Genomic DNA, 13946 nt, shown 5'->3' with positions numbered 1-13946 from the left:
AGTTAGAATCGCACCTTATTCAGAATAAACATCATTATATATTCATTATATATTCCAAGCTCCAGTCAGTTGAGTTAGCCATCTACACCTAGGTAGAATTGCTAAATTTTCCAAATGAGAATACAAGATGTACATAGAAATCTGAATTTCAGATAAAAAATAAATGTCTGTAGTATAAAGTATGAAACATGTAGTACTTGATGTGCAATTATACTTTTGTAATTATGCTTTAAAAAGTTTATCTATAATTCAGATTTCACTGGGTATTCTATAATTTGTGTGACTATCCTACTCCTTTGGAATACAACACACTTCCTGGCTTTACATCATAGGTGTAGAAATCACTCTTCCTTTATTTGAGTACTAATTTGGTGATTTTGTGATTATATTCATGTAACTGACAAAATTTATATTAGTCCACTTATTCTGCAATTTACCTGCCTTATAGGAATTCTATCCTTAGACTTTAAAATAAGACGCATCTGGATATCAATTTGAAATATTATAATTAAAAGTGTTAAATCTTTCACATTCACATGTCAGGTTTCTACTCAGATAAACCTGATATAGTGGTAAATATATTTTAACATATTAGCATAATTACACGGGTATTCCAGTGAAACAAATTGTTTATCAGGGTCAGCTCTATTGGCCTACAAAAGCAGTTATTTTAATTTTATACAGTTATTTGTGTATTAATATGTCTCTATTGGTAAAAAATACAGTCTTAAATTTTGGACTGAACTGTTAAGTGTAATATTTCCTTACGGAGCCAAGCTAGTCTACAACTGAAGTAGCCAGAAAGATACTGTGGCTCTGCAGTAGGATTTTTAAGAGTCCCTTCAAAGTCCTCAAAAATAAACTTTACCCTCAAGAGAAATTTTATTCATTAAATTGTAGGTCCACCTGACTTTCTATTTATACCTTACAATAACCTATAAAGTTAAAAAAGGAACATCCCAAAAAGCTCTTTATTTTTCAATGCCTTATGTAATGCCAAGTTGGTTCTCCAATCTTGCAGCCTGAGGATCAGTATTCAGAGTGGTTTAATTAATATTAGTAGTGACCAATCTGAAGAAGAAATCAAGAAGTTCCATTTACAGTAACAACTAAAAGAATGAAATATTTAGAGATAAATTCAACCAAGGATCTAACCAAGGATTTGTATGCAGAAAATTACAAGATATTGCTAAAAGATATCAGAGAAGATCTAAATAAATGGAAGGATATTCCAAGTTCATAGATTGGAAGACTAAATATTGTTATGATGTCAATCCTATCCAAAGCAATATACAGATTCAATGCAATGCCAATCAAAACTCCAACAGCCTGCTTTGCCAAAGTGGAAAAGCCAGTCATCAAATTCATGTGGAAGGGTAAAGGGCCCCAAATAGCCGAAGTCATTTTGAAAAATAAAAAGGAAGTTGACGGACTCACATTTCCCAAACTTAAAACTTATTACAAAACCAAAGTAATCAAAATAGCATGGTACTGGTTCATGGACAGACATATAGACCAACTTAATTGGTCTGAACTGAGAGTTCAGAAACAACCTTCACATTTGACAAGGATGTCAAGTCCACTCAATGGGGAAAATAACAGTCTTTTCAACAGATGGTACTGGAAAAACTGGATGTCCTAGTGTAAAAGAATGACGGTGAATCCCTACCTCATACTATATATAAATATCAACTCAAAATGGCTCATAGACCTAATATAAGAACCAGAACTATAGAACTTATAGAAGAAAATATGGGGAAGTATCTTAAGGACTCTATGGTAAGCAATGGTTTCTTAGCTTTACACTGAAAGCACAAGCAATAGCAGAACAAATAGACAAATGGAACCTCATTAAAATGAAAAACTTTTTTGCATCAAAGAACTTTATCATGACAATTTAAAGACAACCTACTCAATGGGAGTAAATTTTTGGAAACCATATATCCAATAAGGGTTTATTATCTAGAATATATGAAGAAATTCTACAACTCCACAATAAGAAGTTTATTTTTAAAATGAACAAAAGAATAGACATTGTCCCAAAGAAGACATAGAGATAGACCAAAAAGCACATGGAAAAATGTAAAACATCATTAACTATTAGAGAACAAATCAAAATAACAATGAGATACCATCTTCCACCCACTAGAAGTACGAATATTAAAAGAATTAGAAAATTACAAGTGCTGGAGAGGATGTGGAGAAATAGAAACTGCCGTTCATTGCTGGTGGGAATGTAAAATGGTGCAGCCACTATTGACAGTTTGGTGGTTTCTCAGATAGTTACATATAGAATTACCACATGTCTCAGCAATCCCACTTCTAAGTATATGCCCCAAAAGATTTGAAGGCAGGGGCTGGAACAGATATTTGCACTCCAATGTCCATAGTGGAATTATTCACAATTCCCAAAAGATGGAGCTACCCAAGTGTCCATCAACCAATGAATGGCTAAATAAAATGTGGTATATACATACAGTAGAATAATATTCATCCACAAAAAGAACAAAATTTTGATGTATGCGACATCATGGATGAAACTTGAAGACATCATTTGAGTGGAATAAGCCAGATAAAAAAAGGACAAATATTGTGTGACCTCACTGAGATGAAATAAACTACGAAAACATAGTTTACCAGGGGTTGGGGTGGGAGTAGGGAATGGGAGTTAATGCTTAATTGATACAGAATTTTTGTTTGTGGTGATAGAAATTTTTGGCAATGACTCATGGTGATGTTTGCACAGCATTGTGAACATAATTAGCAGCACTGAAGCATGTATTTCAATGTGGTTAAAAGGAGAAATTTTAGGTTGCATATACATATATATATATATATATATGCATACATACTAGAATAAAAAAAATTAAAACATAGGACTGTACAAAACAAAGAGTGAGCCTTATTATAAACACTACATAGTTAGTACATTGTAAAATGTTCTTTCATGAATTGTAAGAAATGCACCATACTAACACAAGGTATTAAAAATAGAATATTATGGGGAGAAATATTATGGAACTATTAGACCTTACCATCAGGAACTCCCTGATAGTGTGTCAAACTTTAGGGACACCCAAATCAATAGGCCATGCCCTCAATCATGAGGCTTACTCTTGTGAAGCCTGTGTAAGTAGCGGAAAAGCTTAGACTACCTACAGGCACGCCTAAGAGTTACTTCTGGAGAACCTCTGTTGTTGCTCAGATGTGGCCTCAGTCTCTCTAAGCCTAACTCTGCAAGTGAAATCATTGCCCCCCCCCACTACGTGGAATATGACATCTAGGGGTGAAAGTCTCCTCGAAAGGGGAGATGACTCCCAGGAATGAATCCAGACCTGGCACCATGGGATCAACAATTCCATCCTGACCAAAAATGGGAAAAGAAGTGTAATTAATAAACTATCAGTGGCAGAGAAAGTTCAAATAGTCGAGAGGCTACTCTGGGGGTTGCTCTTACGCAAGCTTCAGTAGAACTTGCTACTTACCATAACCTGCTAACCCCCAACCAAGACCATTCCAGCCAAAACTAAAGAACACCTAGGTCAATTTATAATATTCCACGAGGGTTCTAGGCACTAGAGTAACTTTCCAGAAACCTATAACATCCAGATGGGTCCCTGGTCCAGATAAGTCCTGAAACCTAGCCCAACTTCTCCAGAACATCAGATAGTTCCATCTGCCTACCCCATATTAGTGACACACCCTTCCAATATCAAAAATTTAGAATTACCATAGCCCAAGCAACCCTAAAGAGAGGTATGAAAAGATCAAAGGTGATCATGGAATTACACATAGAAGATATGGATAGGAATGCTGAATCATTAAATTGGTATCTGTTTTGGTCTCCAGTACTTTAGAGCAGCTAGAAGTAAAAACCTAAAGTTGTGAAATTGTAACCCATGTCAAAGTCTGAAATATGTTCTACAACTAATTGAGGGTCTGTGCTTTGAAATTTATGGCTTTTTTGTATATATGTTATTTTTCACAAAATGAAGGAAAAAATGTTGACTGTGATGATAATAAAGTATTTAAGCCCTCCAGCCTCCTATATTCTGGAGCAGCTAGAAGGAAAAATATGAGAGGATCGTATGGTAGCCCATGATAAACTCTGGGATTTGTCCTATAACCACTTGTTGACGAGTGCTTTGAAAACTATAGCTTTTTTATTTCTTTGTTATACTACACAATAAAAAAGTTTAAAAAATAGGATATTATATGGGAACTCTTAATTTTGTGCATAATATTTATGTAAACCTGCAATTTTTTTTTATTAAAAAGGTGTCACAGCTTTGTATTTTAGAAATATGTTCTCTTAGAAGAAAAATAATTTGTACATTCCCATGAAAACGTATGTTCAAATTATTTTCAACAGGATCCTTTCAATTCTGAAAAAGAAATAAAAAAAAAATAGAATGTCTTATTCTGGATAAAAAACTTAACATCAAACATAGTTAGTGCCTTTACATGTTTCTATAGTGATATCTAAACACAATGTAACTAGATTATTTTTCACAGAATTTCCCTTACGAAAATTTCTTTCTGGAACAGTTGGCTAACACCACAATTATTTTTTTCTAAATGATAAATCAGTGAGCATCTTGGCCGCCTATTTCTTTAACAAAAGTATCTTTTCAGTGTGGTAACTTAACAGACAGAATAAAAATGTGTTTTTTTTTTTTAAACAGAATTATTTTTTATCATCCTTTATTCTTATCATCTATTGGAACAACAAAAATGGTTCCAGTCAGATATTCCCAGTGATGAGAATTTGAAAATATCCATACTTATGTACATATTCAAGCCGTGGGCAAAACTATAGCAAGTTCTCATCAACAGCCGTATAATTTGAACATAAACTTCTCCACAATAAATCCTGTAATTTTCTGTAAATATTGTAACAAACTTTGCATTTATTTGTCTTCTAGATGAAATGAATGATCATCAAAGTACCCTCTCCTATATCCTGATTAACCCATCTCCAGACACCAGACTAGAGTTGAATGATGTTGTGTAAGTTGCTCTCTTTATCTCACGTGAAGTATTTATCTTTAGAAAACCACAAATTTATCTTTTTATCTTTTATCTGGGCCACACTGGCCCCTTACATTTCTTGTGATATAAATGCTTAGGAAATCTAAGTCTAAGTTTTTGTTCAATAAGCAAATGCATTTGCTCTATGTAATACTGTAAAAATAATGTCAGAATATTGTCGTAGAAAGAAAGCAGTATTAATTCTGGATTTTAAGAGCTAAGACATATTTGGGGAAACAAGACAAAATAATGTGGAATAACAAGAGAACAATTTAAAGGAAAATCTGAAATATCTCACACTACCTAGTTTTAAATGCCTTAGAGTTCCTAAAAGCCAAAGTAAAATAGATCAAAACACTTACTGTGAGTCTATGGAGTAATGTGATTCATTTCAAAATCTGTATTGTATATGTATAATTGTTACAGCACTACCTTAAAGGTGTGATGCAAGGAATAAGACATTTTCCTTGACTTCAAGGTATTCACATTCTAATTAGCAAAATTGTCATTTAAACATGAACAATTTAGTAGTAATATATAATTGTCACTAATGAATTAAGTAACAAATCAATGAGATAGATAAATAGTACTTTTCTAAATTCAAGGAACAAGGAATTATTGCGGGTAAGGTCAGATTATAAAGGTTGTAAGACTTGAAGTAGAGTACGATGGTTAGGTAGGATGTGTGTAGGTAGAGAGAGAGGACATTCCACAGCAGGAAATTCCACTATGTGAGAGTTGCCTAGTGTGTTTTAGTTGACAGACATACATAGTCCACTTTGTTCAGAGAAGCTGTGTATTATTAGTATTTCTGTTGTAAAATATTTGAACATGTTAGAAAAGTACATTAGACCTGACTTTCTTAGATGTCTTAGATGACAATATAAGGAGTTTAAACATGACCTTATAGGTGATGGGCAGTGTTTAGATGTATAGGAGCGAGAAAATAATAAGACTTTCAAAAAGGCATTTGGCAATTGGTTTAAGTATAGGACAAAGCTTCCCAGTGGATATGTGCCCTGGAAATACATGGCCCTGAGACTGGGCTAGATTAAGCGTATTTACCAAGGGTAGCTAACTTCAAATTGTCTTAGAGACACATTAAATGCCAAATCCCTAAAAGACTTGATGGGTGTTAAGACCATGAAGTATGTCTGTATATGTAATCAGGAAAATAAGTAATAGGGTCATAGTCAGAGGTGTGAGAACAATTTGTGATGCACACTATAATATGAACCTTTACAAATGGTTTAGAACTAAAACTGCTAATATGCAAAACTATTAGAAATCTACCTTTATGTGTTGCCCTAATTTTGTGGAAGTTTATAGGTGGGAGTAGAAAGGGTATGATCTTTTTAAAGGAGCACTACAGGAAGCAATAGAACTGATAGGCAGGGTGTTTTAGGGTTTAGGTGACCTGGAAGTAGGGAGAAAGTTAAAGTGCTATTTTGCAGCTATGGGGAAGATAAGACTCTGTATCAAGATAATGGCTTATAAAGCAAAGTTTCTATGTAAATGAATTTATGAAGCAAAACAGTAAGACTTGGTCACTGATGAAGTGGAAAACAAATAAGCTAACAGTTTGGCTGCAAAAAACAAAACAAAAAATATTTAAAAAGCTGTTTCATTGATACAGGTTAGAATGGATGACAGTTTTCCAAGTGAATAGGATTGTTGACTGGGGCAAAAAGATGATAATGAATTCAAATTTGGATATATTCTTTTATTTTGCTAAGAGGAAGTGTTAGAAAGCCTGTACAGACGCAGGACTGGAGATCTGAAGAGAATCTAATTCTATATAGAAAATAATGTTCATCTTTATTTCATTTATATAAATATAGTTTAAAAAAGGAAATGATTTTTCCAAAGAGATGCATAACGTGGGAAAAGTAGAAGAATGAATATTGAACTGTTGAGTAGTGTTCATTTTTAGGGCAGAAGGAGGAATGTGTTTCAAAACTCATTAGGAAAATACATCAGCTGAAGTAATTTTGACCCAAAATCAGGGTGAACCGATCCCTAGAATGCATTTAAGATATAACTAGTAGGTATAATGCTTTATTTTGCCATCTAATGATCTAAAATATGGAAGTTTGGGGGAATCAGATGAATGACAATTTCAAGTTCTTAAGTTCTTAAGCAGCTGTCAAAAATTATATCCAGTAGTGATGTTAAATTTACGGAGGGCTTTAATTTAAAGGAAAATATCTTCATTATGATGCGTTTGCATTTCAACTGCTCTTCTCATCGTCTTAACTTGGTTCATTACTATATCAAAACCAAGCTGCTCTGTTTTTCTTTTCTACGTACTTGTACATATCTTTTCTTTTAATTCATAAAAAACAAGCAGCTTTTATTAATTTGCCAGTCTACCAGTGTACTCCTATAATCCTTACCTTCTTACATGTCTTTTTCAGATTAATTCTAATTCTGCTAATTAATTCTGTTTCTGCTGATTATACAGTTTTTAAATTATTCTCACCTGGTTTGTATTTCATTAAAATTGTAAGTTACTTGAGCCTAAAATAACTATTTCCCACTATTATTTTTGACGGCATGGGAAAGTATTGTTAGTCCTTTGAGACAATGAACGTGTCTTCCATTGAAAACTGCATATTTATCATTAGAAAAAATTTTTATATTTTAAATTTACAAATAAAATATGTATATGTTACAATGTATATAGGTAAGTGAGACATGACATTTTCAGAGAATTGTTTGCCTTTTGGATGCTATTAGTTTTTCTTAGTTTTTAAACTAAAGCATCAGTTTGACTACTATAAAACACCTTTTGTTCGCATCATTGTAATAATCTGGATTTGCAGCATTGAGATAATCAAATTTTAGTCTAGCTGTAGCAATGATAAATCATGAAAAATGCCTACCATGGCAAGGAGTATGTATTTTTGCTTTATTGTGCTCATAGATTTAGTAGTAATAATTGGGAAAGGAACTTTTGCAACTGCATCAGTGAATTTAAGGGATAATGGATTATACTCATACCTTTTATATTAATCAGAAAATTCATTTTCAAAGTCCATTTTAAATGAAAGGACAATATTAATTTGATTCAAAGAATAATAAATCACTGGATATTATAGCATTAAAAAGCTTAATATGCCCTATTAGTTTTCTTCATCAATCTATAATGCTATTGATATTTAAAGTAATTATAAAGCAGTGTGCATAGATAACAAAATCCGGTTAATCGATCCAAGGACACTAATCTCAACTTTTATTTGCTCAGAGAAAATAGACTACGGTGCTTTAAATTGCCCTTTCTCATTTTCAATTAGGGATCTATTTTATGAATACTTTCCCCTTCGTTTTTAACAGAAGTACAATCCCCATTCGTATTCTTACCTTAAGTTAGATTCTCTGTTCATATCTTTGTACCTCCTCATAAAGTTATTTATAAAACAATAAAATACTAATTTCAAAAGTACCTGGAACAAGACTTTCTTAAAATGCTGCAATGCATATATTTCATTTCCTTCTCTTCCCTCCAAACCCTCAAAGGCTTGCCAATACCTTTGGAACAGAAATTAAAACAGCTTATCCTGAAACTTAAGCTCCTTCATTACTGTTTCTTACCTTTCTTCTTGGTTTTATACACTACTATTCTCTGGTCTAACCAGTCTACTAAAATCAAGCTCATTTGCTAAATAAACATCTTGGGGATATTCTTCCTCTGTGCTCATACTTGGCATTGCCTGCCAGCTTCTCTCTAATCAAGCCTGCAGAGATAAATGTGACCCCATCTCCGCAATAATATATCGTCTAATACTGTCCGTTGCACTTTTTCTCTTTGTGGTATGTTTGGAATTTCTTTTTCTTCTTTATATCTGCTTCAAAAACTAAACTCTAATAGGATTGGTGTCAGGATTTGTGACTTTTTATAATTCTAGATCTATACATAGCGGGTTCTAAAGAAGTGGATACTGATTATATCATTTGATATTCTGAATTAAAATATTTTTCCTAAGACAAATTTAAACGTTAATGAAATGTTTGTGTTTGGCAGAGGAACATTTACCTATTTATTATACTTTTATATAATTGCTTATTACATAAGATCCTGAATTTTAAATGAATAATTTTTCACACAATTAAAACACTATACTTTTAACCAGAACATTTATTAAGTCATGACTTCATAAAATCATAAAATGCATACATTGAAAGAATACAAAGATTATTTTGATTAATTTTTTAATTTTATGAGTGATAAAAATAAGAATTATAGCAGTTGGCTAATGGAAGAATTGTAGCTAGGATTTGTTCTCCTGTATAGAAAAATAGCCAAAAAAAAGGGATAAAAACTATCCACAAAATACTTAAATCATAAATCATTGATAAAATAAAGATGCTGAAATGAATCATAATTGAAGGAAACTCTCACTTGATTCATCAGCAGTCATCATATTATTATTCATAGGTATGGAAATGACAATATGGGACCTGCAAAATTTTACAGGCCAACTCAACAGTGATTCTTGATGTCAGTGTTATATATTGACACAGTTTAGATGACATGAAATCTGAAGAAATAACAGATTTGAAGTAATAATCTAAAGTCAGCATAAATTCATTTTACCTTTATTTAACAGTCCAGAGTTATTTGTTTTGTTTTCTTTTATTAGATATCTAATCCGACCAGATCCACTATCTTATCTTCCAAACACTGAACCCAGTCGAAGAAACAGCATCTGCAATACCACTGGACAAGACTCTCGGGAAGAAACTCAGCTTTGATGAAAAAAAGATGAGAGACTTTTTTTCCCTTACAAGGATCTTGCTTGAAGTAATTCTAAATCTTAGAACAAAAGTGTGGCTGGTATGAAAGAAACTGAATTAGAATGTATTTAATTCTCTCTCATTTTAAAAAATCTGTTCTCCTAAGAATATAGGTTTTTTTTCTACTTACTGATTCTCCCCTTCCCTTAATATTTGAAAGACATCAATGGATTGATCTTGAAAAAAACAGGTTAAAACACTAAAATTTAAATATTATATTTATTAATTGTTTGACAATGATCCAAACAGTATGAAGCCAATTTTAATATTATAGTTTTTATGAAAGCAACTTTATTCAATGACATTTGGTGCATCACAATGGACATAGAAGACTGTTGTTCCTCTTAAAAATTAAATGTAACACTATATTCTTTAAATTAATTGTTTCATAAAATTGAGCTTTCAATAAATGTCTAGTCTTACCTACATAAAGATGAACAAATAAACTTGTCTAGTTTCCTTTTGTGTAGGAATCATAGTTTGCTTTAGAATATAAATCTTTAAGTCATTTTAACCTCGTCTGCCTTTCATATATCAAACTCATTTTAGAATTTGAGATGTTCTTAGCATGTTTTATTATACTGAAGAAACCAAAACATAAACAAAAGAAAATATTAAGTATCTGAGCGTTTTTTATAACTTTATGTCTGACATGCATCATGTGTCAAAAATATTATACTAAACAGCAAATATCTGTTGTTCTACCAAAAGAATGCCTAGCATAGAGAAAGTACTTAATGCACATTTGTTGGCTTAAATGTAGTTCAATAATTGAAACATTAACTCGATTTCTTTAAACATACTGTTATGGTTTTCCTTAACATTTTCACCTATCTAGATAGTATATTTCATTAGAAAGATATTTTAAAATTCAAAGATGCAAAACTATACTTTTTATGGAATACAAAGATATTTCAAAACACTGAAAGTCCTCTATTATGCATCAAATATTGAAATAATCGCAAAAGTTGTACTTTAAAATTTTGAATTTAATTTTGAAAAATTATGTATAGAAACTATATTTTAACATTGTGAGGAAAAAGCAAATAGTCGTTGTCCTTTAAATTTAATATGAATCATGCAGCATTTCAATTATAAATTTAAAGACACATTGACTCTTGGTGGCGTCAGTGCTTTTGTGTGTATTGATTTTTTTCCTGCTACAGAAACAGACTGAAAGCCACAAGAGATATACATCATTCACCTGGGAGTTAAAGAATTTTAAGACGTTCCCATGGAAGATATATTTGTAAATTTAAAAGATATTTTTCTTCAAATTTTGAATTTTTCTTTATTTGTGAATTTGACATTGAGTTTTAATTCAACAAAGATGATATATGAAACTAGATTAGGGACATTTTATCATTCTCATAAAGAGGGAGATTAACCAAAAGGAAAATAGAAGGCTTAAAAAAAAAATGGGTGAAGAAAGCCATTTGTTCCCTCCATAATTCACCCCCAAAATGGAAAATATAAAATGTGAAATAAAAGATTATAGCTATTGTATAATTTCACTTAGAGAATATGAAATGCCTATTTACTGTTTTTTAAGTATTCTATTTTATTTTACCCTCATTTTAGAATAACAAAAACACCAAGAATTTCCTCCAAAACAGAAAGAACCTATTTTTAATCTAATTTAACCAGACAGAGAAGTAGAAGTTATAACAGGTTACTTAAAATTGGAAGCATGCCTTAAAAATTACAGATTGTATGCATACGTATGTGTATATGTTATAAATAAATATGAAATATATTTGATAAAAATACATATTCACATATAACTTGTCAAGACTAAAGGTAGAGTTGGACTAATACATGTAATAGAGAACAAAAATGAATTTAAAGAATTTGTTTCATATTTTCACAATAACTGTCAAATAAGATGTTTGCTTAAGTTGATATTCTTTACTCTATTACAGTTATTTTTAGGAATAAATATAAAGTTTTACAAATCTTTTATTTCCCACATAGTCTCAAGTTAGGTCTTTTTGCAGTATGGCAGTGGCAAGACTAGGATTTTAAACTAGGACCTGATTATATTTCCTATAAACCTAAACATTTTGTTGGAAAAATTTGGAAATAATTATTTTTAATTATGAAAATGAGTTCAAATTTAATACTTGACACAAATCGTATCAGCTTGCACATGAGATATATGATATGTATGATAGTTTATTAGTCTTTCTATTATTTAAAAATGAAAAACATGATTATGAAAGCTTTTTAACATACTGTTGCCTTTTACGATAACTATTCATGCACATGAAAATAAAACATGAAATCAATAATAAATTTTGTAACCTAATGGAAATTGGTTCAGCTTATTGTCTATGTACTGTTTTGCTACAAGTTACGTTCAATCGCTTTAAAATAAAATTATTTCTGATGATGAAAATTCTTGATGTTCTTTGCCAAAATGTTAACTGTTTTATTATATTTGATAGTAAACTATAAAATTTCATTTGTCACTTTTATATGTCAAACCTGAGTTAAAATGTAAATGATCTCATTAGAAAAGATAGTTATGAATATATTGCTGCTGGATTACTTCTTAACAGAATAGATTCTGAGTAAACTATATGGCTGGACAGGAGAAGGAAGGAAGGAAAGGACAGGGAGGAAGGGAGAGAAAAAGGAAGCAATGTACAAAGAAAAAAAGGAGAAGTGCACATTTTTTTATAAAACAGAGAATGTTCCAATGCACTGATTTAAAGGCCACAAGAAACATTGGCTTAGAGAAGAAGAAAAAATATTTTAAATGCATAATCGACTTCTAATTCCAGTCAAATAAATTACACACATTTCTCCCTAGTCCTCCTACTAAGTACCATTAAAATCTGTGGACATAATATATAAAGCAAACATAAGAAGACTTTGGAAAGTGGACAGAAGAAGGAAGACTGGTTAGGCAACCAGCACTCAAGGAGCAATATGGTGTGAGTTTCCTGTGTTTTCTTTTTGCCTCCTAGGTATCCGGGACTGGATGCTGAGAAACGCGAAAGAATGCAGACCAAAAAAAGAGAAAAAAATACCAAGAAAAGCTTGCTCTCTTTCCAGAGGACTAGCTCACAGCGTAGGTAGCTTTCTGAGCACAGGCTCCTGATGCTCCTGCAGCGTGGGTGTCTTCTCCAGAGAACAACTAGAGAATGGTGGTCAGCACACCCAATGGCCCCCAGTTTCCCTCAGCACCCTCTTGGGTGCTTTTGTAGCAGAGTGCCTCTACTGCGGCACTTCATGTGAATGGTTTTCCACCGATGCAGCCCCGCGGGGGCTTTCTTGAGTATTCTGAGTCCAAAGGTAATAGTTGCTTTTTATATCCACAATTCCTATAGTATTTTACAAGTTCTTTTTATTTATTATTAGCCAATCTGTCATTATCCCTAGAATCTGCTTTAGTTAATCATTTTTTTCATATATATTAAAACTTGTTTTGTTCGAATTACTGTGTGGCTTTTCTCTCCAAATTGAACTCTGGTTGAGTGTGATGTAGAAATCAGCAGTTCTCAGTCTGATTAACTCTGGTATAATGGTGATATCAGATTTTTGAGAAACAGAATTTGGGCAAATTCAACAAATTACATGCACTTTCTAGGAAACTTTTCAAGCAGACAATGCACTCACCATGTTGACGATTAGACCATTTTGATTTCATATTGCTCTCTATTCTTTACAGAACTGCTTCCCAGTCTGTTTAATTTTGGAGGAAGGCCAGCTTTAATAATGGTAAATCAAGCTAAGTTTATAGCAAATGATTCTTCAAAACAGTTATTTGGCTTATAATTATTCAATTGAGTTGTATTTTATTACTGCTCTCTAAAATAGGAACAAAACAATCGTTTTTCTAAGAATAGGTAATAGCAAGTATATTTAACAAATTGTACTACAATTTAGGCCTGCCCCCCAAAAATATTGTTCCACATAAAACTTCTATTTTTCCTCTTTTCCTGCCATAAACAAAATATTTGTTTCATTTCATGTTTTATCAGGTTAGATATCTTTGCACTTGCAAATTAAATACAGTTTCAAAGGACATAGTCTTATGTTTACAAGGTGCAACCCTATGGTCCCTATGTTACTCATTTTCACACAGAATATTAGAAAGCTTGACTGGGTCA

The 13946-nt window shown here is 32.0% G+C and overlaps 1 protein-coding gene across 5 annotated transcripts in view; it reads left to right on the top strand.

Annotated features, from left to right (window-relative positions):
• The window catches only part of KCNT2 (potassium sodium-activated channel subfamily T member 2), a 450533-nt gene extending 438324 nt beyond the window's left edge, over window positions 1-12209 (top strand). For all 5 annotated transcript variants that reach the window (XM_077157297.1, XM_077157299.1, XM_077157298.1 and 2 more), the window contains 2 exons: window positions 4926-5010; window positions 9675-12209. In XM_077157297.1, the coding sequence (XP_077013412.1) occupies window positions 4926-5010; window positions 9675-9786 (197 nt within the window). In that variant the 3' untranslated portion in view covers window positions 9787-12209. The remainder of the gene's footprint in view (window positions 1-4925; window positions 5011-9674) is intronic.
• Window positions 12210-13946: the final 1737 nt, after the last annotated feature.

The sequence above is a fragment of the Tamandua tetradactyla genome, chromosome 4, assembly GCF_023851605.1.
Source record: "Tamandua tetradactyla isolate mTamTet1 chromosome 4, mTamTet1.pri, whole genome shotgun sequence".
Classification (NCBI taxonomy): Eukaryota; Metazoa; Chordata; class Mammalia; order Pilosa; family Myrmecophagidae; genus Tamandua; species Tamandua tetradactyla.
This window is presented reverse-complemented; position numbering and strand designations above follow the sequence as displayed.